This window comes from Lacerta agilis, chromosome 15 (genome assembly GCF_009819535.1).
Source record: "Lacerta agilis isolate rLacAgi1 chromosome 15, rLacAgi1.pri, whole genome shotgun sequence".
Classification (NCBI taxonomy): domain Eukaryota; kingdom Metazoa; phylum Chordata; class Lepidosauria; order Squamata; family Lacertidae; genus Lacerta; species Lacerta agilis.
The window spans coordinates 10,391,629-10,419,546 of NC_046326.1; the positions used below are offsets into that span (position 1 = coordinate 10,391,629).

The 27,918-nt window shown below is 45.1% G+C and overlaps 1 protein-coding gene across 2 annotated transcripts; it reads right to left on the reverse strand.

Moving 5' to 3' along the window:
- Positions 1–192: 192 nt before the first annotated feature.
- On the reverse strand, positions 193–27,898 carry LOC117059972 (all-trans-retinol 13,14-reductase-like). 2 transcript variants are annotated; one of them, XM_033171954.1, is made up of 11 exons: positions 27,682–27,898; positions 23,948–24,130; positions 22,897–23,138; positions 21,196–21,397; positions 19,863–20,060; positions 17,256–17,375; positions 8,319–8,457; positions 5,750–5,859; positions 4,720–4,886; positions 3,560–3,719; positions 195–810 (listed from the first exon to the last, which is right to left on the reverse strand). In XM_033171954.1, exons 1-11 carry the CDS (start codon positions 27,839–27,841, stop codon positions 665–667), a joined length of 1,827 nt encoding a protein of 608 aa, XP_033027845.1. In that variant the 5' UTR covers positions 27,842–27,898; the 3' UTR covers positions 195–664. The 2 variants fall into 2 exon arrangements, with proteins under 2 accessions (XP_033027846.1, XP_033027845.1); XM_033171955.1 differs by lacking the exon at positions 3,560–3,719 and having other exon boundaries at positions 193–810.
- Between the last annotated feature and the right edge of the window lie 20 nt (positions 27,899–27,918).

A 27,918-nucleotide genomic window follows, 5' to 3' on the forward strand; every position in this document is an offset into this window, starting at 1 on the left:
TACCATTTCGTAAGAGTGCTGCACCCTGGTCTTTAGCACCACGGACATAGGAAGCTGCCTTAAAAACAAGTCAGGTGTACTGGACCAGCTGCTCTGATCAAGTAGCAGCAGCATCCCAGGGTCTTAAGAAAATGCTTTTCCTGCTCCCTGAGATCCTTTAACTGGAACCCACTGCATCTAAAACATGCTTTCTACCACTGTGTTACGGTACTTGATAGGGGAACCCTTCCCTATAGAGAAAGGACAATTCAGGTCTGCATCACTTGGGACAACAAATTCTCAGTCAGTCACCCCAAATACAGGGAATGGTGCCTCTAGAAGCTTCAGCATTTCTCCTTGGCACTGAAGCCCATATACCTGCCAGTGCCACCCCGATTAGGGTACCACTAAGATGCTTAAAACTGACCTGTGAGGACTTGGAAGGTAGAGCCCTCATTTCTGTCATGACAAACCTATCAGAATGGCTCAATGGACCTACGTACTAAATTGCAACCCGTTCCACAGCGAGACTCATGAACTGGAACTTTCTGCAATAATGAACCAAGGTATATGGCTAGTTTTGGACTCTGTTGACATCCCATGGAGGGGAAATGGAGAAACCAGGTAGCGGGTAGTCTACATAGCAGGAGGAGCAAATTTTCTTTCTGAGGTGGAGGTTGAAGGCTCAGTTTTTCTTCTTGGCACCGTTGGCTTTGATTTTTCCATATAACCACATGATGTCAATGTAGAGATTACGCTTCAGGACGGCAGAAGCGCAGACAATGGCTCCATGAAGTGCTCCTGGGAAGCCACCAACAAAGACATCCTGACCTGGCAGGGGAAAACAAAGACAAGGAGGAGTCATAGAATCGTAGAGTTGGAAGGGACCAGGAGGGTGACCTAGTCCAACCTCCTGCAATGCAGGAATCTTTTGCCCAATGTGGGGCTCAAACCCACAACCCTGAGATTAAGCGTCTCATGCTCTACGGACAGAGAGCATGGCCATAATTGCCTCTTGTCAGTCTTTACTCTTGTCTGTCTTTTCCCTCATCACCACCCCTCTTGTCAATAGCCAGGAATGTTCTTTTGGAGAGCACCTCAAGTGCTGCAAAGTGCAGCTGAGTTATATTATGCAGAAGGTCACTTGCAGAAACTCCTTAAGGCACCTTGTATAGCCGATAGGGAAAGCTAAGAAAGGGACACACAGAAAGATCAGGCATCTTTAAAAAGAAACCCAGACACCCTAAGACCTGGTTCATTCTATTTTTCTAATCGAGTTTAATATGCCATTTTCATGTTAGAACAAGATCTAACCCTTGGGAGTGGCTTCCTGCTATTCCAGGGACTAGGGCAAAATCGTCCCTCCAGACTGAAAGCGTCTTCTAACTTTGCAAGAGGGGTTTTAAAAATTGTACTCATGGGGGGGGGGGGGAAAGGTAATCAATGCAGCATCGCATTAGATAAAGTTATAACTCTCCAGGTCCCCTGCACTGTAAGTATGAGATATTGACGGTTTGAATCTAAGGAAACAAACAAAGTTGGCTTAACTTTTAAACTAGGTGGCACAGGTGTCAATGGTACTACCCTGTATCAGTATCTTTCAGGATGCAAACACAGCAAATCCGGAAGTATTTTTCTGGGTTTCGCCCTACGTGCATGCGCAGAAGCACTCTATGTGCCGCGCGTATGCGCAGAAGCAGCACCTCCGGTTGCAAATTCCCCGGGATGCAGCCGGACCTCCAGAATGGATCCCGTTCACAACCAGAGGTACCACTGTATAGGGATGGCATCGCTACATCTGCAATCGTAGAGGAAAGCCACTTGCTTTGAACTCACCAAAGTACTTTTACTGTGAAGCAAGAAGAAAGTGTGCGCTGTTTCTACAAAGGAGCAATGGCCTTGGGTACACTATAACTCAGGGGTGGGGAATTGGATTAAGCCTGATGGCTGCACCCAAAGCTTTCCCACTCCACAAGGGCAACTTTGACAGGTGGTCAGACTCCAGCTACCAGGTGATCCACATTTAGTTCAGCCCCTACTGCAAGCTCCTCTCTGCACCAGGGTTTGGCTGAACTCAAGACCCCTGAGCAAAACAAATCCCACAGGGCTTGCATTAGGCACTTTAAGGCTCCCAGTAGTTCCTTTGCAGTTCCATCTTTACTTGGCCCTCCCCTCATGTCGCATCATGTCATGTGTGGAGCAGGTGGGCGTGGCTTAGGGGAAACGGCCAACAACATCTGCTTGGGTTAATTCCCATTCTTCCTTTCCCAGTTCATTCACTCATCTGCACCCCAAGGGCAAAAAGGCTGGAGGAAGAGAATGCCCCCAATGTAGCTTCTGCTCCTAAGCGCCACTTAAGAGTAGACACCCCCCCTCTCCCGGGAGCCAGACCATACATCAATGAAAACACATGAAACATAATTGGGATTAAAATGGACACAACTTTTATTCATTTCAGATGTAGGGAAACCTTGGCTTAGGCATTGGGTGTGTATCTCTCTCAGCCCTCCGGACAGGGTTAGTCATGAATATGGGGGCACTGCAAAATGTGTGTTTACACAGCTGGCCCCTATTCCAAGTTGCTGATGGGAGTTCTGTCACCCACCACTATATGCCCGTGGCCTTAGACTCTCCTCACGATCCTCTTTAATGGGGACCCTGTTATCACCGCCACAGGAGGGGTGCGTCACCACGCCACCCCATTTATAATTGGATGATGAACTAAAGGATTCCGCCCAAGGCCTAAAACCACTACCCGAGACCGCGAACTCGTGATCTCGCCACCAAGACTACCTACAACTGAAACCACAAAATCAGATGGCCGCCAATCAATCCTGGAGGCCCTGCTTCACAGCCCGCAACCAATGTTCATTCCCCAGCGCAGGCAGGTGTCAGGCCTGCCTAAGGAGCAGACGGGGGCGAAGTCTGTGCTCACCTGGTCCGCGCCTCTATCTCCCCCCCCCCTCGGCCCACTGCGGATTGGCTGGTTTAAAGCACCTGGGTTTGGTGGGAACCCAGAAGCCCCCGTGGCAAGCCCAGGGGGTGGAGCAACAGCCCAACTCTCTGTCATGGCTCCAAGAAGATGGCGGGGATGCGTGCCGGGCCACAAATGTCGCCCATTGTCGGGACCCGGTGAGCTGCCATTAATGAGCCTAGGTTAACCCTGCTTATCAATGGGCCTAACTCTGAGTAGACAACCCTTATTTTCCAAAGAAGAAGAAGAAGAAGAAGAAGAGGTTGGATTTGATATCCTGCTTTATTCCTAAGGAGTCTCAAAGCAGCTAACATTCTCCTTTCCCTTCCTCCCCCACAACAAACACTCTGTGAGGTGAGTGGGGCTGAGAGACTTCACAGAAGTGTGACTAGCCCAAGGTCACCCAGCAGCTGCATGTGGAGGAGCGGAGACGCGGACCCGGTTCACCAGATTACGAGTCTACCGCTCTTAACCACTACACCACACTGGCTAGTGCAGAAACATCATCTATTCTATGCACTCGGGATGGGAAAGCCTAAAGAAGTTAAATAAGGCTAACGGTGAAGGGTTGTAGCAGGCTGGAATTGGTAAGGAAGTAGCATTTACCTGTTAGGTAGAGGTTTGGGACAGGGGTCTGAGGGCGTATTGTGGCCATGACTTCCACCTGGAGGCGGGAGATGCTGTGCTCTGCACCATACAGCTCTCCTTGGACAGAAGCTATGTAGTGCTTATTGGTGAGAGGAGTTCCTGCAGAGACATACTCAATCTGTACAGAGAAAGAGACAGATCAAATGGCCAGGGAGGTTTATTGTTATTTATTCAGTAGGATCAGGGGAAACCTTTAAAAGGGTTTAAGGACAGCACAGGGAGGACAGGGAGTATGCTCAGTGGGATCGCTGCCTGTCTGTTGGGAAGGGGTTAAGCGGAATAAAATAAAGAATATCATCAAAAACAGCATGGCTGGCTGGCTGGTGCTCTGAATGGGAACATTCCACACTGCAACGTTTTCCTCCAAGTCCATCTTGACTTTTGCAATCTTCTTGCTGCTACAGTATTTTAAACTTGGTCGAGATGTTCTGGTCCCATACTGTTCACAGTTTGGGGCCAGAACATCTCAGGAACTGTACCACCTCCTTAAGAAACCTTGGGGCTTTAAATTAAAGAAGAAAAATGGAAACAGAGAGAGTGAAAGCAACAGATAGACAGAAACTATAATGAAAAGCAGAAGGCAGGCCTTGCTTCTAAGAGAATAACAAAAGGATCAGAGACACTCATCCTGAACCCTAGCTGATCTCATGAGCTTGCTGAATAAGCTATCAGTAATATCTCTAACCTCAGTTACAGGTAGGTAGCTGTGTTGGTCTGCCTTGGTCGAAACAAAAAATAAAAAAAATTCTTTCCAGTAGCACCTTAGAGACCAACTGAGTTTGTTCTTGGTATGAGCTTTCGTGTGCATGCACACTTCTTGGTATGAGCTTTCGTGTGCATGCACAGATCTGAAGAAGTGTGCATGCACACGAAAGCTCATACCAAGAACAAACTCAGTTGGTCTCTAAGGTGCTACTGGAAAGAATTTTTTTTATCTCTAACCTCAGCTGACCTAAACAGGATGGGGGCAACACTATCCTTAGGCTATGCCAAAACTAGGATTTTGTGTGCAAACAATTTCTAAAACACCATGCTAGAAATTATTTAAAGAGAGCTGAAAAGTTTCTTCTTTGCTGCCGTTTGCACAACTGATGGTGCAAGACAAGGAGCGCCCTTACCTTATCTTTTATTTGAGGGTAAAATTTCAGAACCGTTTCCATTATGTTGTCCACAAAACAGTTTTTGAAGGCCTCATACTCAGCTCCCCTCTTAGTCACCTTTTCCTCCTTCCATTCCTCAAACCATTCATATTTTGCGACTGCCAGGACAATTAGAGTGGACTTGCCTATAATGAAAAGGGCACAAGGTGTTTTATTAGTGATGTGGTTGCCACAAAGGGACACCTTACCACCCCAGATTATTGCAGAAGATTTGTCAGGTGTCAAGGGTGCACGTTTCACAAACCTGGGCATTCTGTGACACCTCATCTCATACAACCATCAGCACTCTAGGGCCTTTGGCCAGTGACCCAAGCTGTATTGACCTGAGTACTGTCAGCTAGCCTGAAATTGGCTATCTGACTTCGCAACCCAATGGAGAGGCATATAAAGTTCTTCCTCCTAGTCTGGTTTGGCTATCTGAACAAATCGTATTGGCCTCACTCAGTGGGCCCAACTGTTCAGTCTGGTATCTGGCCTCTGTGACTATGCCACCTTGTTTCCCTGATCTGGTATCCCAGCCCATTCATGATCATGTCTCAAGCCCATCACCCTACGTCAAATCCAAACCCTTTAACAAAGTAAGTCATGGGCCCAGCATGATTCTGGACCCTAAGATCCACTCTCCTTTAGATTGCTCTCAGCATTTCCAAGATTCTGTCGTCTGTGGTAGTCTGTGGTAGTGGTAGGGTGTCAAGGGAAGAGAACCCCCCCCCTTGTTGGGGATAATCTCTTGGGGGCTGCTCACTGGCAGTGGGCGAGTTCCAAACCAAGTAGTGGGCAGGATCATAACCCAAAGCAGGTGGGACACCCTTTCTCTCTCTTCCTTCCCTCTTCCTTTCATTCCAGGCTAAGATTTGCATGTAGCTTTAGGGCCACAGGTTGCCCAACTCTGGGCTACAAAGCCCCCCCTCCCCGCTGGCTCTTCTCCATTTCCTCCCACCCCTTAAGAAACATGATGTTGCATTGCTGGTTCAAACAGCACCCATACCTGGGTATCTCTTCTCCCAGAGGGGGTCCTTAGCCGATGGAGAACCAATGTATAGCAAGGGAATATTCTCTGGAGCAGTTTCTCTCGAACAATTAAAGTAAGTAACGAACCTATCAAGAAAGAAGACTTACTCTGAACTTTGACTTCATAAAGTGTACAAATTATCAAACTATCCTATTGATGCTGGAGATCCACCCAATCCAAATAGAGTCAAGAGAATTAGAAGTTAGAGTGCTAGAGTTTAGTTCTGCATCTACCATAGAGGCCCACTCCATAAAGCCATTGTGCGAGGTCATTTCAGGTGCTTTTTCTACAGACAAGAACAAAGACAAGGAGCTATGGACACAGTAGCCAATGTTAGGTTTCTGTTTCTGCCACTGTGCAGTTATTGGGAGTCACAAGACTCTATTGACATTCCAGCACCAGATTGTTGGAAGTCACACGAGAGACGGGAGACGGATGTTGATGTTACTGGTTCCCTGTTCCTTTGTTCCTTCTTCTTCGGACTGTCTCTCACAGAGAGCAGACATGTATTCTATTCTGTCCTACATAGTTAGAAATAAAGTAGCAAAGTAGTACATATTTCTGGATCATTCCACTGTATTGTTTTACTCTGTGTGTATCGGAGAACGTGCCTGAAGCCTCACCAAAGGCTTAGGTCGTTAATCACCATTGGAGGCAAACCTGGATGCGTTCCTGAGTTACGGCCGGGAAGTCGCCATTATTGCTCGGTCGTCACGGCTGTTCCGACAGCCAAGGGAGCTAAAATTTGGCTGCTAAGTGAATGTTATTGATCAACTACTGGCAAGTATCTAATCAGCATTTGTATACAGTTATTAGTTGTATATATGAACAAATAAAACAACACTCTCAATGGCAGCTTTCACAAATGATGGCAAACCATAAAGCCAAGTCTGTTCTTGGCTTACCAATCCTGCTGGTCTGAGGGAAGGAGCAAAGCATGACGGATCTCCACAATACAGTGGTGCCCCGCTAGACGAATGCCTCGCTAGACGAAAAACTCGCTAGACGAACGGCATTCGTCTAGCAGAAGCTGCCGCGCAAGACGAAAAAGTCAATGGGGCTGCTTCGCAAGACGATTTTTTTTTTAAAAGAAAACCTCAGCACTCCATTGCCGCTTCGCTAGACGAATAATTCGCTCTATGAAAAAACTCGTAGAACGAATTATTTTCGTCTAGCGGGGCACCACTGTAATGGCAAACAAACAATTAGCTATGATTTGTCGTGATATGCAAAGTGAGCCAGTTAAACTGACATTACCTCCCCCCCAAGAAGTCGAGATAGGGTACAAACAAGCAAGTTTGTAGAAAAGTCGTCCTGGTTTATAAATTCTGGGAATGAGACATTTCATAAGATTTGGCTATCTGTTTAGCGTGATTCGGCAATTCTAGTATTATTGTTTGGAAACTGAACTTTGATCTTGTATCATTAATTTTAGTGCTATTATCATTTATAATCATGCTATTTATTTTATATTATTACCTCCTAGAACTGGCACCCCCAAACTCGGTCCTCCAGATGTTTTGGGACTACAACTCCCATCATTCCTAGCTAACAGGACCTGTGGTGAGGGATGATGGGAACTGTAGTCCCAAAACATCTGGAGGGCCGAGTCTGGGGATGCCTGTCCTAGAAGATTTAAGACGTTCAGTACTTTAACCTTAAATTCATATAATTTTGTAAAACCAGCCTTAACAAGCAGTGTGTGGAGGTGGAAAACCAGAAATGGGAAGACCCTTGCTAGATTTTTTAAAAAATAATCCCTCTAGTCCTGCCCTCTGTTTCCCATGGTGGCAGTCAGATGTCTTCCAAAAACCAACCAGCAAGGCATGAAGGCAACAGATCTCACTCGCTGTTGCCCTCAAGCAACTGGTATTCACTGCTATACTGCCTCTGAAGATGGTGGTTTCCTTTACCTGCAGCAGCCAAATGCCACTTAGAGGTTATTGAAAAAGGGAAAAAACATCCTTCTAAAAAGTTAGCAGCCACAGCACCACACTGTTGCCTGATTAATTCCATAGTTTAGCTATTCAATAAACGAACAAGCATTTTCTTTTGTCTCCTGCTAATCGGTTCTACTGGGTGATGGACAGAAAAGTCCACTGACAGACTTCTCTCACTACCTACCCCTCCTTGGGTCACTTTATTCCTTCGCCCCCTCAAATAAAAAGTCCCCAAATGTTCACTTCCTCATTAGGAAACTCCTAGGTCATTTTGGTTTCATGCAGTGCTTTTTTTCTGGGGGTACGCAGGGGTACGCATACCCCTAAACATTTTGTGATTCTAAGTTTGGCCTCATTGAGTATTTCAACATGAGTAGGAAAATGAGAGTACTCCTAATTTTTTTTTTTAAAGAAAAAAAGCACTGGTTTCATGTAAGCTGAAGGATGAGCCAAGGGTGATGTCATCCTGGATAGAACTTCTACAATTTCGGCCATACGATCCAAAAGTTGAGACAAGGTTCTCTTCACCTCCATATCGCTGTGGTCAAATAGATTTCAAATTTCCCCTAACTCTTAGCTGCTTCGGTAGCAAGGTTACACCTTACGCTTCACTGAAGTTGTTGTGTCGATAGATGTAGTAGTTCTTAGCTTCAAATCCCAGTTCTTCCTTGGAACCTTTCATTCCGATGAAGAGGCTGATTCCTGCTACGCCATGGCTCATCATGGAGAGCTGGTTCTGAACACCTGCCCAAAGACCAACAGAGGGAAGCAAAATGGCGGAAGATGAGGCAGGTAAGCTCTAGAAGTAAAATTATGAATCAAAACAGCACCATCCGGCATCTTAGATTGGGAAATTGCGAGCAAAAGCAACATTCTTAAGCCAACCTCGCCCCCCCTCACGGACCCCCCCAAAAGGTGCACCTCATTTGATTCAATGTGTGCACTTATGTGCTAAACAACTGCTTTTATAGCTTTGAAAGTCGAGCTCTCCAACCAATAGGTAGAGGAACTCCTGGAACTGAGCCCAGGAGCGTATGAGGTATATCTGAATGAATTTAGTCATACACATTCAAGGTAATATAAACTGCCTTTCTAGAGTAATTTGTTGCTGTTATGACCCAGTCATCCCCATCTCTTTCCTTCCTTCTTAATTGCAATAAATAAATAAATAAATAAATAAAATGGAAACGTGAAACAGTACCAACAAAAAAAGAGTGGCAAGGCAGATTATTTGATTATCTTGAATTGGCAAAAATTATGGATGCAATTAGGGAACAGCCTAACAAAAAATTTCAAAAAGAGTGGGGAGTACCACTTTGAGGAGGAAGGAAGTTTATTAGAATAGAATAAGAATCGGAAAGAGAAAATAGGGTAACATTAAGTCCGTATGTAAGAACTTTCAGATTTATGGCTGTATGTTTGTCATTTGTTTTGTCTTTTTTTAAATAGAAATTTCTATACAATTTAGGTAGTTCTGTCCCTATAATTCCCAAAAGAAAAGTGTCTGGGTTTTTTTTTACACAAGTTATTTTGAACATCCTTTTCAATTCATTGTATATCATTTCCCAGCAAGCTTTAACCTTATTACAAAGACCACCACATATGATAAACAGAACCTTCTTTCTCTTTACATTTCCAACACTTGTTTGATTTAGGTTTATACATTTTTGCCAGCTTACTCGGTGTTAGGCTCCTTATTTACAATAAGAAAGTTTCCTACCTGCAGAATTCTATGTTAGGTACCTATTAGAATATAAGATTCCCAGCGTTATCTCTTATAATTGCTAACTTTCTTTCTAAGGTGGTCAGCATCAGAGAGTACTTTGTATTAGATAAAAGTCTGAAACAATCCTAGTTTTATTCATTGTCCAAATAGTATGTGTGCTTTTAATGTGATTTTATCATATTGGAATCTATTTGTGGGTCTTTGGACCACAATGAAGAATTGATTGATTGATTGATTGAATAAGAAAGTTTCCTGCACCTTGCTTTATTTCTCCCCAGTATTACTTCACTGTGATCAACTTTTGTTGTTGTTGTTCAGTCATTCAGTCATGTCCGACTCTTCGTGACCCCATGGACCAGAGCACGCCAGGCACGCCTATCTTTCACTGCCTCTCGTAGTTTGGCCAAACTCATGTTAGTAGCTTCGAGAACACTGTCCAACCATCTCATCCTCTGTCGTCCCCTTCTCCTTGTGCCCTCCATCTTTCCCAACATCAGGGTCTTTTCTAGGGAGTCTTCTCTTCTCATGAGGTGGCCAAAGTACTGGAGCCTCAACTTCAGGATCTGTCCTTCTAGTGAGCACTCAGGGCTGATTTCTTTGAGAATGGATAGGTTTGATCTTCTTGCAGTCCATGGGACTCTCAAGAGTCTCCTCCAGCACCATAATTCAAAAGCATCAATTCTTCGGCGATCAGCCTTCTTGATGGTCCAGCTCTCACTTCCGTACATTACTACTGGGAAAACCATAGCTTTAACTATACGGACCTTTGTCGGCAAGGTGATGTCTTTGCTTTTTAAGATGCTGTCTAGGTTTGTCATTGCTTTTCTCCCAAGAAGCAGGCGTCTTCTAATTTCGTGACTGCTGTCACCATCTGCAGTGATCATGGAACCCAAGAAAGTGAAATCTCTCACTGCCTCCATTTCTTCCCCTTCTATTTGCCAGGAGGTGATGGGTCCAGTGGCCATGATCTTAGTTTTTTTTTAATGTTGAGCTTCAGACCATATTTTGCACTCTCCTCTTTCACCCTCATTAAAAGGTTCTTTAATTCCTCCTCACTTTCTGCCATCAAGGTTGTGTCATCAGCATATCTGAGGTTGTTGATATTTTTTCCGGCAATCTTAATTCCAGTTTGGGATTCATCCAGTCCAGCCTTTCACATGATGAATTCTGCATATAAGTTAAATAAGCAGGGAGACAATATACAGCCTTGTCGTACTCCTTTCCCAATTTTGAACCAATCAGTTGTTCCATATCCAGTTCAAACTGTAGCTTCTTGTCCCACATAGAGATTTCTCAGGAGACAAATGAGATGATCCGAATTAACCTAATTTAATTCAACATTCCAACTTGACCCCATGGACCAGAGCAACTTAACCTAATTTAATTCAACATTCCAACTTTCAGTTCATGGAAACCTCTGAACTATTGGAATATTACAGTGGATCTGCAAATAAGAATTGTTCTCAAAGTGTCCTAGAGGATCACTTCATTTCAATGCTTGTCTCATATCTTGACTCCTATTTGGTCAAAACTGTTTTTACTCCTGAAAAAAGGATAATTCCAGGAGTAGCTGTCTGAAAGGGAGGTTGACTAAGGGTAAATGGTTTTGCGTGAGCAGGTCCATAATCTCCTGCTAAAAGTTAATCACAGAATCAGGGTGACATAGAAGGTCAAGTTAAATCTCCCATTAGCCTTAGACATCTCAAGTTAATTTTTTTACTGTTTAAGAACTTGCAGGAGTTCACTAGGACTCCTGTTATCTTGTGTCAACTTATCACCTCAAGTTCTCTTTGTCAAGGATAAACAACTGCTGCCGCAGGAACTGACGTGAAGGAGACTCAAATCCTCTTACGTGTGGCTGTTCATTCAATAAAATACAGGGTTATTTTTTACTTTTAAGAGAAAGGTATCCGCTGCTTGTACACATTACACTAATTAAACAGGTTTGTGCATCTATCAATCTAGGTATCAATATCAATATCCTTGAAAACAAATGGAACCCTTTACTGAATTCTGCCCCTATATGCAAGTATTGCAAATTGTAAAGGGCATGGCCAAGTTGTTACAAGGAGCAGATTTTCAGTGACATTTGGAAGAATATTTATGTTACAACCACTACCACCAGGTATTATGTAGCATACCTGTTGTAGCGTGGGGAGAGTGATTCAGCAAGTGACTTCAGCTCTCTGACATAACACGCAGGAGACAGCCTCTTCATGTAACACTCTTTATCAGGCAAACAAGACTGGGGAACTGAGGAGAGGGAAGCTACATTTATAGGGACAGAAGACTGGCTAGAAAGCATACATTTTGGAGGGAAGAATCTCAAGCAATCACAAAGCTGCGTTTTGGTGGGAACCAATAAGACTGAGGATCCAAATACAGCAACTTGAATGAACCAATACTAGCTGTTCCTTCTGGAACAGGAAGGCAGTTACTTTCCCCTAATGTGAATACAGACAATAGTAATACAGATATGATAACCCTTGAATCAATACACAACAATACCTATTAATTTTATCCACTGGAGAATAGCGTAAGGTAAAGTTCAGAGGAAGGGCAAATTAATTTTTTTATTACATCAGGGTTGAGGAACCTGCAGCTCTCTGGATGTTGTTAGACTACAACTCCTATCATCCCTGATCATTGACCATGCTGACTGCGGCTATTGGGAGCCGAAGTCCTGACAGCATCTGAAGAACTGCAGGTTCTCCACCCCCTTTTGCACGATCAGTGTAGTATTGTGTATTTTTCGTAGGCAGGGCCATGGTTGGAATGGATGGGATTGGCCAACGTTCACTAAAAACAAAAAGACAAGCAAAGAACGACAAAAGACAAAATCACTATCCTTTTACTATTATCAATAAAGCAATTTGCAATTACAACAACAAGTGAACCAAAGATGAATGTATGACTTACACAAGATGCTTCAGACGCACACCACAGTGTTTTAGTATTAAAGTTATGGAGTGAAAAGACCTAACTGGGCACAGGTCATTCAACACAAGGGGCATTCTAATTAAGTCGATCCCAGGGATGACCATTAAAATTAATTGAATAACTGAAGTTCACTGACATCTGTAGGACTGCTCTAAGCATGACAACATTGGCTGTCACCCAAGCATGTATTTGACTTTGACACTTTTGAGTTTTGTAGTACTACATCTATCGATTGCCTGTAAAATATCTACCGTAACACACTTTGCTGACTTGATGCTCAGACCATCAGGAAGCATGTGGCATAATATATATTTAGTACCCAGTGTTTTCTGGTGTGGCATAGGTTTCTTGGGGGTTCTTTAGATTAATGGTGGACAGACTTCAGACTTGTCAGAACAACGTCTTTTTGTTTTTCTAGAAGAACTCCCAAGATTTACCAACCAGAGCCAGGTGCATAAGACATGGAACAGGGCAGTCTGAGCTGAGGATTTTGTTTTCAGTACTAGAATTGGAAGGGTTCTGCTGTGGTTCCTCGCGAGTAAAGAGGCTCGGCTCAGGTCCCGTATATTTACAGGTTTTATTGTGCAGATATGTACAGTGCAGAGCTCAAAAGTCCATGACCAGCTTAGTCACTTTCAGATCCTGGAAGTGGCGCTTTTTGGGAGCGCCCCCAACATAAGAACTTGGACACCCCCACTCTCCTCCTTACGTTTGACACCCCTACGTAATTGGGGCGATGGAACTGTCGTTGCTCCCTCTTGTCTGTGCCCGCTGAGTGGGTGTTGGGTCTCTGGAGCATCCCCCAGCCCCCTCTCCGTTGGGCTACCTTCCTGCCTGTCACTCCTGTTGGAGATTCCCCTGCTATCCTCGCGGTGCTGGGGCTCTCTATCCCCTGGCAGCCCCTGCACCGCCCCACTGGGCGCTGCCTGTTCCCCGACAAGAATCAAACTAAGTTCACGGTCCTGTCACACACACAAGTCCATTCTTGATTAATGTTCCTCATTTTAACAGCTTAATTTAGGTGGGAAAAGACCTTTGGTCTTCCATGAACTTTTACCTAGTAGCAGCTATTCCATCAGGCTTCCTGAACTGTTTCCATCCTGGCTGGTCATTATAAGAACCGGTGCCTCAACTTGCTTTCCTCCCTCTCCCCTCCCCATCACTTTTTCCTCATGTGTCATCTAACTTAGGCCTATTACCACCAAAGAAACTACCACACTACTTAACCAATCTCTCTGTTGTGAGGTATAGGTATGCCTTCATAAAAGCCAGATTTAATGTTTTCCCATCAAATGTTTTGGGCAATAGACTTTCCAATGGTCAAATCTCCCTCCTTTGTGACTGTAATAGTGGTTCCATAGAATCCTTACAGCATATATTTTTTTGCTGTCCAATTCATTCGGCAGCTCGGTCCAAATTTTTGGTTCCACTTTTGAAGAAAACCCAAGATGGAACTCAGGATGCTAAATTAATTTACTTATTAAATGACGAGGAACCAAATAGAACCCATATGGTCGCTAGGTTTTTGACTAATGTGCTATTTACAAAGAAGAGGAATGGTTCTCTTCAAATTTATGACAATGCAGAAAATAATTGAGCTAAAAGACCTATTATCGGGGAGATAAAATAGGTGATAAATTAATTTTAACAGATTTTTTTTTTTTTTTTTAAACTAGTTCAGTTGGACTACTCAGATCTCAGTGTGACTTAGATGGAAGGGTGTAAATGGGTTGTTTTAAAATTGGTTTCGTACTGTATTGTTTAAATTTGTTAAATTGTTTTACTCTGTGCGTATTATGATGAATGTGTTTTGCGATGTGATATGGGCCACATGGTCGAAATAAACCTACCTACCTACCTCATGTGTCAATCGTAAGCTTATTGTAAGCCATCCTGGGTTTTGGGCTGCAGCTTTCTTCCTGCCCCACTTAAAAACCTGAAGCTTTACCTGTAACTTTTATATACCGTACTCTGCACTACCCAACATTGCACTGCTCATGTTAAGCACTTGGCAGCCTTTCCCCCTTTCATCCAAGGCTCATTTGTTAAAGGAAATCTTTCTATTCAACACTGTGTTCATATCAAGAGCCTTAGGAGCAACACGTGACCTTTCTTTCAAAGCTATTAAAATTTGCTTACAATTTGATCCTTCCAGGGCATACTGGTAAGTCTGAAAAAACTCCCGTGAGATTTAGAAGGATTGTGCTAGCGAAACAGAGGATTGGCCATTTTGAAAGAAAAACCACACGTGGTATTATTAGAGCTGAAAGGAAGTCTTGGAAAAGTGGAAGCCTATTAAAGCCTATGCATAAATTCACCTCATATTTACCCCCACCTTTATCCCTTATGAATCGGCCCCATAATTCGAGTCCTTTGACCCGAAGCCTCTGATAGTGGGGATCAGACGGCAAGCCGGAACATGGCATTCTAGAACTTCTGTCCCACCTTTCAATTAAAACATACTACTATTTATTATTATTATTATTATTATTATTATTATTATTATTATTATTGAAAGACAGCAACAAAATTCTGAACAGCAGCAGATTAAAATAGTTAAAATTGGAAGATGATTGGGAGGGGGGAAAGCCTAGGAAAAATATGGCACACTAAGGCAAAACATTCTAGTACTCCTTTGTACCATTTTTGCAGTTTATTTTCTTTTACAGGGTTCCTGGTTCCTGGCAATCACCTGTTGAACTGCAGTCAACAGGAATGTCAGTAGTCCTTCCCCCCCCGAAGTAAATATGTATTTTGTTTGTTAAATACTGACAATAATGCCATTTGCAGCAAATAAAAAACCGTTCTTTAGAAAGTCAGCAAGTTCCATAGTGGAAGTCACAACTCTGAAGGCTGAACTACTTGCAATTTGATGTTAAATTAATTAGTAGTCACCCACCTTACCTCAGAAGGTAGGGACACCCAGAGTCAGGCATCTTTAGATACCAATAACTGGGCAGGCTCAGCTGTAAGAGGTAGCCCTTTTGATACACTTTAGGTCCCTAAATGTTTTAGAAAAGGGGTATGCATTGCCCAGGGTATGCAGATGCTCTTCATTTAGGAACAAGTTATAAGGAGCCTGCTAAAACCCCTTTTGTTTCAGCAAGCCTAACCAGGCACGTACCTTAGCATGTACGTGGTTTTAGTAAGTAGAAATGTTTCGTAATTACTATACTGGAAGACTCCCTGGAAAAGACCCTGATGTTGGGAAATATGGAGGGCACAAGGAGAAGGAGACGACAGAGGATGAGTTGGTTGGACAGTGTTCTCGAAGTGACTGGCATGAGTTTGGCCAAACTGTGGGAGGCAGTGAAGGATAGGTGTGCCTGGCGTGCTCTGGTCAATGGGGTCATGAAGAGTCGGACACGACTGAACGACTGAACAACAACAACATGTTTGGGGTTCTTGTTTTTTTTGTTTGTTGGAATATTTACTGACTATCTTAAACCACTCAGAAGCCTTTTGATCTAGTAAGTCGGGGTTGGCAAGGTTTACCTCACCTGGGCCGGTTCACTCCAGCAAAGATCCCTCTGTGGGCTGGATTGCATGCACATGTGAGAGTGCGCGCCCACGATTTCTGACATCTGCGCAGACATAATTTCCGGCATTGGCGTTCTGTGCAGAAGTGATTTCTAGTGGCACAGAAGCGAGTCCCTGGACTTGCCGAGCGGGCGGCTCAGTTCGGGGGCGGCTCGGGGGCTGGTTAAATGACCGCCGTGGGCCGCTTACGGCCCATGAGCCTTAGGTTGCCTACCCCTGTACTGTAGTAAGTGATATATAAATTTTGGTAAATCAAATATTTTAAAACCCACAGTGTTTAAAATTTTGTCAAGCACTTGGAAAGGGAGTCTTTTAGGTGAACCCTCTACTGTCATTTCATTCCAACTTGCAATAGCTTGGTCATTTTATTACTGCATCTTTTATGGTCTTTAGCTATATATTAGGCGCGAAAAGAAAAGAAAAGAAAAGAAATTCACACTGCAGGCAACTCCTGATTTAGGTGCACCTGAATGGCGCGCGATCATGCACATTCACACGGTGCAGAACCAGGAAGTACAGACCCCAAAATGTCATAAACACAGCATGAAAAGGGATGGAACGGGGTGGGGCAGAACAGGCTTACGCCCGCTCCATCGATGAGCATGGAGGGAAACTCCACAAAAAACAAGGAGTGCCTGTATAGTTTTTGGTGCTATAATCATGGAATTGCAGGACTGTGTGCAGTGCCGGATTTATGCATAAGCTAAACAAGCTATAGCTTAGGGCCCCACTCTTTTGGGGGCCTCCAAAAAAAATTAAAGGGAAAAAACTGGATGTACATTTCCAAAACATAAGATAAAAAACAAATAAAATAAAACCTACATACAGTTAGAGCTTAATAATTATTTCACTATTAATATACTTCTTCTTAATTGTATTTCAGTTCAACAATTACTTTGATAAAATGCATGTTTTGTTATGTGCAAATGGCTTTAGATACCTATTAGGTCCATAAATTACCATATAGCATATATTCAACACGAAAAACAGTGACAATTTGTTGTTGACAGAGGACAGCTGGACATATAAAGGGCCCCATTACCTTCAGTAGCTTAGGGCCTCATCAAACCTGAATCTGGCCCTGACTGTGCACAGTGTTCCCAGTACTATGGTACCTCAGGTTACATACTCCGCTAACCCAGAAATAACACTTCAGGTTAAGAACTTTGCTTCAGGATAAGAACAGAAATCGTGCTCTGGCGGCGCAACGGCAGCAGGAGGTCCCATTAGCTAAAGTGGTGCTTCAGGTTAAGAACAGTTTCAGGTTAAGAACGGACGTCCGGAACGAATTAAGTACGTAACCAGAGGTACCACAAATTGTGCTGTGTCCTCTTACCTGGCAAAGCTCGCAATTCCTTTGGCAGAAGCTGCTCATAGGTGTTAAAGATGCCAGCATCAGAAATCACAACAGGAGCATAGACGTTAACAACATCTCGACCTTTCTTTACGCTTACACCTGAAAATAAGACCAAAAAGTGTTCAGACCAGGTAAAGTTTCTTTTTGATTGCTCTAATCAAAGAGCAGGGAGAAATCCTTTCCTGCCGATCACAGAGAAGTCTCAACCAATGACAACTCATAGCTGAAAGCCGGTAAGGAGGTGAGGGTTTTTGTGCGTGTGTTTTTAATGCTTCTTTTTGGCGGCACCTTCAAGTCCCAAGGGTTTCCTGTTAGTTTTTACAGCAACCTTGAAAGGTTTGCCAATACAATCACCCTCATTTTGCAGATGGTCAGAGGAAGAAGGGTTGGGGAGGGCGATCAATATTACAGGCAATCCTTCAACTGGCAAAAGAGGCTCAGTGAAATTAAGAGGGAGGGTTTAAGCATGTAAGCAGCTTAAACACCTTCAATGAAGTTTAATGTGGGTGGGAAGAGCTTTGGTAGGATTGTTTATTGCCTTGGTTCACATGAAGGTGCTAAGCGTCTCCTCTTCCCCTGTCCTTCACAAGAGACTGACTGGCATACCTAAATTTCAGGCAAGGCAAATGGCAGAGTGATGTTAATTTCTGCAAGTTAAATGCATCCTGGGAAATGCAACTGAAAGCAAGAGCATGCGATCATTCCTTCTCTAAAGGCTTCTCTTTCCACACCCAGCAGCTGAGCTCAGAAAATAGGGGGAAAGTTCCTATTTCAATCCTTATACATGATGGTCTCATGCAGATGTCACAGTAAACCATGGTTCGCCTGCTGACTGTGGAACAAATCACAATTAGAAGCCAAGGTGTGTTCTTGGCCTCCAGATTGCCGTCTGCTTTGGGAGAAAGCAAATGTGATCTCCATTCAGATGTCACAACAAGCTTCATGGCTTGCTACTTCTGCTTGTTCTAGGGGCAAAGCAGAGAGGGAGTGGCTGAGTGACAAGCTTGTTCATACTAAGCTATGAACCATGGTTTATGACCACATTCAAACCAGGCCAATACCTTAAGCCAAGAGAGCTGCAGCCAGCCAATGTGGGAATACAGAACTATTTTCAACCCAAGGGTTGCATTCCCTTCCAGCCAGCCTCAGATCAAAAATGAACTTGGCCTTTGTACAGTAGACTAGCTTCTGCACATAAACACTCCTAAATAAGGCAAAAAGGTAAAGGACCCCCGGACGGTTAAGTCCAGTCAAAGGCGACAATGGGGTTGCGGTGCTCATCTCACTTTCAGGCCGAGGGAGCCGGCGTTTGTCTGCAGACAGCTTTCCAGGTTGTGTAGCCAGCATGACTAAACCACTTCTGGCACAACGGAACACTGTGACGGAAACCAGAATGCACAGAAATGCCATTTACCTTCCCGCCATTTACCTTCCCGCCAGAGTGCACGGAAACACCATTTACCTTCACTACGTGTACTGGTGTGCTTTTGAACTGCTAGGTTGGCAGGAGCTGGGACAGAGCAACGGGAGCTCACTCCATCACGGGGATTCAAACCACCAACCTTCTGATCGGCAAGCCCAAGAGGCACAGCAGTTTAGACCACAGCGCCCTCCATCCAGGCATGCATTAGCAGCCAGATAAAAAAACACTCAAGGGGGTGAGGGGTGTGTGGCCTGAAAAGAGTACTTAGGCCTCCAGGCCAGTGGTCCCCTCTCCTGCTGTAGTCAATCCTGAGCTTGATGGACCAGTAAAGCAACTTCCTACAACAGGGAGCTCTTGCATGGAAAAGCAAATAAGGTTAAGAGCCCCAGAATCTCTCGGGGTAGAAATTAAAGCAGCGTGATCAAGGGGTTGTACACCAGCCCAGTGGCTTCCCATTTCTTCCCCATCCACGCAGCAATTCCTTGGGCTACACGGGATGCTTAAGGCACAATGCAAAACGCTCTAGATCTTCTTGTTATAACCAGGCACGTCCAACAGGTAGATCGTGATCTACCGGTAGATCACTGGATGTCTGTGGTAGATCACTGGCTCCCCCAAAGAAGCTCAACAACTTTGGCTCCCCTAAGAAAAGCTCAATTTTTTTGCCCTGCACCACCCAAAACCAGGGATTTCCTTCTCCCTAAAAAAAAGCTCAACAACAACTTTGACCTGAATGCTTAAAAAAAGGGCTTTCCTCCTCCCCAAAAAAAGCTCAACAGCTTTGACCTGAACCCCACAAAAAGGGGTAGATCACTGCCAGTTTTCAACTCTGTAAGTAGATCACAGTCTCTTAGGAGTTGGCCACCCCTGTTATAATCCACACAGCAATCCTCTAATACAGATCAGTATTGTCCTCATGTTGCAGGTGGAGAAGGAGAGATGTGGCAAAGGTTACCTGAGTTAGCCAGGTGAGTTCATGGCAGAAACAATAATGCATGGAAACCTGTGGGAGACTACAGCTCCCATCCCCTCTGACCATGAGTCATGCTGGCTGGCGCTGATGGGAGCTGGAGTTCCTCTCTCCTGCTACACTGGGACCAGGATGGAATTTGAAATCCAGACTCTCAGCTGCTATACTAAAACAGCTCTGAGAAAGAGCTCACCACAGGCTTTTCCTTGCGAGTTCACCAAGATGCTCTGCACGGGTGCCTTGGTGAGGACAGCCCCTCCGGCACGTTCAATGATGGGGATGGAGTGAAATGCAATTTCACTGGAGCCTCCCTGAGGGTACCAGGCACCTTCCAAGAAATGATCAACAAGGATTGCGTGCAAAGGGAAGCTTGACTTCTCCGGAATCACTCCTGTAAGACACAGAACAAGGATTATTCAATCAGAAAACTGAAATCGTAATTGTGGTTTAGACCCCCGCTCCCCAAAAAAAACCTCTTGAAGTCCTTTCCAAGCAAGGTCTACACAGGAATGGTCCAAGTCTACACACACCAGCTTGGAAATTAAGTCCATTAAAATATTAGTTCACAGGGCACCACAAAATGCCATGTCTAATCAAAGATAGTCATTTGTGGCCTCAGGGCTGGGGGTGTCTGCATAAGAGCTGCCTCTTTTTTTATTTCCTAGAGGATATTTTTTACTTCCTTACCCAAACATTACATTCATCCCATGAGGCTCTCCTCTGCCCCCTCCTATTATCTGAAGTTAGGCAAATGGGGACAGGATAGAGGCCTTTTTGGTTGTGGCTCCTGCTTATAGGAATGCTCTTCTTAAGGAGGCTCACCTGGTACCTATTCTGATGCCACTCTCAGGCCAGCCAGGGACATTTCTATTTGCCTAGGCTTTTATTTCGTTTGCTGACGTTTTCTGGCACATTTTGCTCAAGGGGTGGTTCAGATATATGAAGCAAGTTTATTAAGCTGACAAAGAGCATCGATCCAACATGTTTACCTGTCTCCCGCCCCCTCATCAGCTTGCTAACCATTTGCTGCTTATTTATATATATATATTTAAAAATCTGAAATACACTCACATTTCAGAAGGCTCATACAGAAAAGGGATAGTCTGACTAAGCAGCGTTTAAAACAGTTTCCTGGTTTATATGGAACAAGAAAAGTTGGTTTCAACTAACCAGGATAATGGCTGGTTTGCATAGGCTCAACACTTTCCCTCAGCTTCCAGTGTAAAAATTAAAAACAGGATGGTACCCTGCTGAGCTTCTCCACTTCATTTGTGGCCATTTGTAGGCACAGGGAAATTCAACACAATGACATGTTGTACTTTTGATATTTACTGAATGATACCAGGGTAGGAAGAGACTCAGGACCACCACTTTCAATGGCAGCCACGTTGATATACTTTGCATTGTCTAGTTCCACCCACAGTTACAAGTTTAAGCCCCCTTAAAAGGGGCAAAGGGATTGCCCTTTAATATGATAAATTTACGATGCACATGCCTTTGAGGCAGCAGGGGACAGCATCACCTACCATAGGTAGGGAAGATATAACTGAACACTGCTCTCAGGTCTGCGTTTGTCGTGAACTCAGCTGCCACTTCCGACAGGGTTTTGGATATCATCCTAAAGAAAGGGGAGATCAAAGCCAGCAAGCCGGTGCAGTGCAGAAACCAGACCAAGGGCATCGGGAGCATTTTCAGAACTGCCATGTGGGCGCTCCCTTTGGCGACTCTCTGCGGGAGGGCAGGAAAGCAGGGCGGAGAGGCGGGGGGAGAGAGAAAAGAGATGACGTTTAATGCACACCTGAAAGACGCAGCACGAGACCTCAGCGTTAGAAGCACAAGAACCGAGGACTTCGACATTCGCTAGGAAGACAGAAGCGGTTGTAGAGCAACTGGCAAAACAGAAGCTATCTGATAATAGCAATAGTGGTTGGAAAGACTGCCCTCCGCCCCCCCTCCCCGAGATCCTGGAGAGCTGCTGTTAGACGGAATATTTGATACTTGACTAGAGGGACCAAGAAGGGAACTTCCTTTGTCCAGAAAGCACAGTGGATATTCAGAACCAGCCAACCTAGAAATAATAAAATTTATTATTATTATTATTATTATTATTATTATTATTATTATTAGTGCTCCAGGATTTAGAAGCCTCTGTGTTGGGTCCAAGGCTGCTTCCTTTTTGCTGCAGCTGGTTAATGCCCTTTTGATAACCTCGGTGAATATAGGTGTTATTTAAAATTACACATTTTGTGAGGTAGATTCAGCTGAGAAAGAAAAACTGGCTTCAGCGCTGTCCCGGGACCATCACGGTCAAGAAGGTATTTGAAACCAAATATTCTTTGTCACATAACTTGTTCTCTGTGACAGGCCATACTCCTCGACGGTCATTTTGTGATGACCCTCCCAGAATATGTCCTCAAATTTCACACTGACCCAAAACATCTGGGGATCCTCGATAGCCACTATAGCACCCACAATAAAAATATAAGGCTGCAGTGCTGTTGAAGAAATTTAAACTGACCTTGTAGTTGCTTAATCTGTTGAGTTTGCATAACCTTGCAGGTCGGTAAATGCATTTTTAAAGCAAGAAATAGTCCTTTGTTCTTAGATGGTGAATATTAAATAGTGGGTGGGCATAGCAGACGACACAGTGATTCTCCAAGCAGCTCTGTTTATTCTCAGGCTGGAACAGCACAAAACTGAAGGGCTTAGCAGCCTGCTTATATAGAACTCAGCTACAAGCAACAGTAACAACTTTCTGTAGTTACCCAATCCTTGAACGTCACTTTCAATCCCTCATTTGCATGTGTGGACCTGAGTGAAAACTGCAACAGAATGAACTATATACACACACCCCTAGTGGCCTAGGGTGAGAACTTCAATACATAACAGTGAACATATACGTCAAAGCAGGCATCTCCTTGTGTTGGAGAGAAGAGGGATTGCCTCTTAAGATGCTGCTTGCTTTCTGCAATTTGTATATGCAACTGTATTTTAAAAATATCCCCGGTCTGGTGAACCAGGGCACCTTTTTAGTTCATCTACGGCAAATCCTTTGAACACCTTCTCAGAAGTAAGCTCTGCTGAGTTCAACGGCGCTTACTTTGTTCTAGATTGCATTTCAAAAGTGTCAAAAATATCAGTTAATCTAACAAATGGGTTTAAGACTTTGCAGCCATAATAAAAAAATCAAAGGTCTTTCACCAAGGCGCAATGAAAAAAACGATTACCTTGACAAGTGTCACAAATCTGTCAATATTAGCTTCTTCGCCAGGAAATTGCTTCTTTAGGCCTTTGACATATTCCTTCTCCCCACTGTACAGGTAATACCTCTTGCAGCTGTCAAGGTCTCCCAGAATGACGGTATCAAAGGGAGAGTCCATCTGGGCCCATTGGAGCTGCCCGTCCGTGAGTTGATCGATCATCACACGTAGGATGGAGTCCTCCTGCATCTGCCCTATGTAATGGATCCCTGGAAGGCAATGAATGGGTCAAGAGTCATAACGGAAAAGTGATAACGAAAGAGATTAGGTCCTAAATTTTAGAACTGGGTGTGCTGTGTGTGTGCTGTGCATCTTTCACAGTAGGTCTGCTTGGGTAACGGGGTGGAACAAGCAACTGATTTTACTCCACAAATGATACGCAACACTGCATCACTGTTGACTCCGCCCTGGCAATTTGCGTTCTGCTTCCTCTGCATTTAAATGAAGGATGGGGGGCAATGTAGCGATGACATAATTGTGTCCAACTTCATGTGTAGCAGACAGCGAGAGAAATATAGTTTTGTCAGGAGTCGAACTGCAGCAGATGGTATTTGCTGCAATCAATTCCTTTCTGGATAGGAAATGAATAAGCCAACATTGGCAATTTCTGTGAGAGTTCTCCAATATCCCTACACGTATGCAGGGGCATAGCAAGGGGGTGCATCGCCCCTGAGTGTCACCACTGAGGGGGGGACACACAAAATGCTGGGTGGCACTCACCACGGGGCCTGCAGCGTGCCTGAGCTGCACATCTCTCCTGGGATTGACGTGGTGGCTTGGACACCTGCAGGCTCCGCGCTGCCCCAAACAGTCCGCCCGTTGCCTCCCCCTCGGCTGTAGGACGGCTGAGTGGGAGGAGGCAGGCAGACTCCTTGGAGGCCCCACAGTGCCCCCGTGGGCGGCTGGCCCCGCTCCTGGGCGCAGAGCACGCGCACCACCCCAGGCGCCCGATCAGTTTGCTCCGCCGCTTCAGTCGTAACTGCTCAGGCCCACTCCCTGACTGTGCGGGTCACCTTACCTACGTCAAACTCGAAACCTTTCTCGTTGAAGGTATGGCAGCAGCCTCCTGCCTTCCCATGCTGCTCCAAGACCAGTACGCGCTTCCCAGCTTTAGAGAGCATCACAGCCACCGCCAGGCCCCCATAGCCACTTCCAATGACAACGGCGTCCAGGCCGTCAGGAACCTTGTCCCTGGAAAAGGCTGGAAGACAGACACAGAAGACATGAGCAGCTTCCTACGGTATCATGTAGCCGGGCTAGCTATTAGGCTATAGCATAAGAACTTAAAAGCCACATAATCTGGCATGTATTATCCCTGCCCTGTTCCCACACCACTCTCCCTGACCCCCCAACCTCCGAAGTAATCCTGTTGCTATAATCCTCTCCCACTCGCCTCTTCCTGCTGGTTATCTTAATTTGCCACATCACAGCCAAAATTAGATTGTGTGTAGGAGCTCTCAGATCCACCACAACAGAGAAGGTTGAGATACACACACAACACACACACACACACACACACAAGCACCCCAGCTACCAGCAACTGCAATTTGCTTAGGATAAATGATGGAATTTCCTGGAAGCAAAGCAGGGGTGTGTGGAGACACAGAAGCGTCATTTTATCAGATGTGTTTGGGAGGTAACCATTTGTAGCTTAGGAAAGATATATACCAGGGGTACAACCCACTGGGAATTCTGTGCTGTGCAACTGAACTAGAGCATACGCATCTGAGCCCTTGCCCAAGTCCAGTTCATTTTAATAAGTAGACCCCCTCACTGTTGGCAAGTTAGGATCAAACAAGATGAAATGCCATTCATGGAATTGTGTGAATGAACCGCAGGTACAGTCCCCCAAATTGGTACCCTGGTATGGGGAGGAGGATTCAGCCCTTTGCTCTGCTGCAGCCTCAGATTCCCTGTGTATGCTATTTTCACAGGCCAAAAATCAACAACAATCCCACTTCAATTCATTCCAATGGGAGTTTCCTCCCCAATGCAATAGCGGGTATTCAGCTGATCTTGTTTGGCACTGCAGTGGGGGCTGAACCCTTTGCCCTCCATGCCAGGGTCCTGATTGGCACTGCCCCCCAAAAATTAATGTTGTAATAATAATAATAATAATAATAATAATAATAATAATTTATTTATACCCCGCCCATCTTGCTGAGTTTCCCCAGCCACGCTGAGCAGCTCCCAATCAAAGTTCCAACACTTTGGAACTCCTTGTCTATTGACATCGGGCAGGAACCTTAGCTGTATTATTTTTGGTACCTGTTTAAAACATTATTTTGTTTAGGAAAGCCTATCCGAGCATGAAGAATTATGTGTGCTTTATTCTCTTTTTAGACACTGTTGATTTTAATCAACTTTTGAATGTTTTGAAATACCTGGCCTTTGGGGGGTTTTTTTGGAGAATTTTTTTTTTGGTAATCTGTTTAAAGGTTCTCTTACAATCAAATGGTTATACACGTTTTGTCAGATAAATGTGGATTTGCATTTAATCTGGAGGAACAGCTGAAAGGAAGCAGGGAGTGACAACTACCTGGAGTGCAACTTTTCTGTTTTCCAAGGCACTAGGTGAAGTTAATTCAACCACATTTTATCAAATGAAGAGTTTCGCTTCCTCATTCTTCCCAGACTAGAATGGTGGCCAGGCCGCTCTTTGGCTGGTAGGAGATTTCCTTGAGCAGGGTTCTAAAACATTCAGATGAGGATGGACAGAATGCAGACTAAAGAACATGCATACAGTCATACCTTGGTTCTCGAACAGCTTAGTTGACGGACAAATCGGCTCCTGGATGCCGAAAACCTGGAAGTAAGCGTTCTGGTTTTTGAACGTTTTTCAGAAGCCGAATGCCTGGCGCAGCTTCTGCTTGAGTGCAGGAAGCTCCTGCAGCCAATCAGAAGCTGTGCCTTGGTTTTTTGAACAGTTTTGGGAGTTGGACAGAGTTCTGGAATGGATTAAGTTCAAGAACCAAGGTACCACTGTATTGACAACACTCTACAGAAGAAGTTTCTATACCCCCATGACAGGTTCTCTCATCAAAGCTGCATGGCTGACGTCTTCTGGAGCCATGGGGAGGTCAGCAGAGCCTGGGCTGCATCTTCGTGGCTGTGGCGGTACCTCCTTCTCCTCACGGCTGGCAAACAGATGCCTGCCCCTGGGTGGGTGGAACACCTGCCAGCTGGAGCCCAGACTTTTCCTGGCCTGCGCCGGTCCTTCCCTGGGGCCTCCCACCTGGTGTGTGTCTTTGGGCAAGGTGCATGCCCCATGGCAGGAGAAAAGAGAGGAGAGTCACCCACTCGCCTGGGACCCGCCAGCACCTGGCCTTGTGCTGCGTGGCCAAAGTGAGGCAGCCAGGGAAGGACTGCGCTTGGTGCCTCAGCCTGCTCTCTGCCACCCTCCTCCTAGGCCAGCTGTGGTTGTGGTGCCAGCACTGCTGGGACGCCACCAACCCCGCCAAGAAAAGCCAGTTTGCCGCTCCCACTGGGAGCTTGCTGAGCTGAGAGGGCGAACGCGGTGACCTCTATGAGGGGCACCACAGGGTTGCTGCGAAATTTGCCTGTTGCCTTCTGCGCAATGCTTGCAAAGAGGTTAGGGGGCACACAATCCTTGCCTTGCCCCGGGTGCTGCCAACACACGCTACGCCACTGATGCTAAATCAATCAGATCCCACCCTTCTTTGTGTGAAGGAGCTCTATGTTTGTATATCACAGGATCTGCACTCAAGTTCCCAAAACATACTGTACAGTCATCGGGGATGAGGCTGGCAAGGGCAATCCTCTCACATGCTGGGGGAATGCACCAAGTGGGTATTTTTGTGTTTCCCTCTTTCACTTCAATCTTTCCAACTCACACTTTTGCCAGAGGGAAGAGGGGTTGGCTGTATTGGACCTCTGACTGGAAGGCAACAATGTTATAGGAAATGACTGTGGAAGCTATCAGAGACCTTCTTCAGGGGTATCTGAAGAAGTGTGCATGCACATGAAAGCTTATACCAAGAACAAACTTAGTTGGTCTCTAAGGTGCTACTGGAAGGAATTTTAAATTTAATTTTGTTTTGACTATGGCAGACCAACACGGCTAGCTACCTGTAACTAGAGACATAATATGTTCAAGATAATGTTTAGTTCCATTACAGTCTTGGCTAAATGACACCAGGGTCTGCGTTTCAAATTACAGTCATTAAAAAAAAAAATTAATGTCACTACAGCAACAAGAGTAGTTTTAGCAAAATGATGGAGATCAGAAAACTCTCCAGCCAAAATTAAGAAGTTATCAAAGAAAGAGGGCTGAAGTTAACAGCCTATAAAAGACCTGCTCAAAAGCAAACTAAACTCCAATGAGACAAGCCAACTGAAGTTAAGCTTTTTAACACCTCACAGATGCCAGTTGGAAAGTTAAACATGTGCTGTACAACAGCATCCCATAGATACTTACGCAGTGTTCAACGGTATCAACTCCCAGGAAAGTTTGCATAGGGCTAAATCTCTCTCTTCCATTCAAAGGATTTTTTTTTAAAGGCTGAAGCCCTGTGCTCTCTTGCCAGCCAGGGAGCCCCACGGAAAAAGCGCCTTAATCCGCAGCAAACATTCCTAGGAATGCATTGATCCCTTCGCTCTACCACCACTGGGCATCTTTCACGCGCCACCTGATCCCCCACCCAGCAGCCCCGTTTTTTTGGGGGGGGTCCCTTTGCCAGCTTGGCAGCGCCCCACGCCGGGGCTGGCTAGCTGGGGCTGGCCGGTGGCTACCTTGCTTGAGGACCTTTCTGCGCGCATCTTTGTCGGTCACCAGAGGCGCGGGCGGCCGCCTGGAATCTGCCCGGAAAGGGTTGGAAGAGCCGCTCCGGGTGCCCAGAGCTCTCCAAATGCCCAGGAGGAGGAGCGTGCCCACGAGCGCGTACACCCACATGGCCGCCCCGGCAAGCGCTGCGAGGACGCGAAAGTGAGACGCCGGCTCCAAGAGCGCAGACCTAGCACCACCACCAG

What these genes read in the sequence shown, in the direction of transcription:
- LOC117059972 (XM_033171954.1), bottom strand. Translation starts at nt 27,841, where the DNA reads ATGTGGGTGTACGCGCTCGTGGGCACGCTCCTCCTCCTGGGCATTTGG. An exon ending in CAGAAAGGTCCTCAAGCAAG is followed by an intron (nt 24,131 to 27,681) that starts GTAGCCACCGGC and finishes TCTGTCTTCCAG; the next exon opens with CCTTTTCCAGGGACAAGGTT. An exon ending in CCCAAACCTCTACCTAACAG is followed by an intron (nt 811 to 3,559) that starts GTAAATGCTACT and finishes TTCCCCTGCCAG; the next exon opens with GTCAGGATGTCTTTGTTGGT.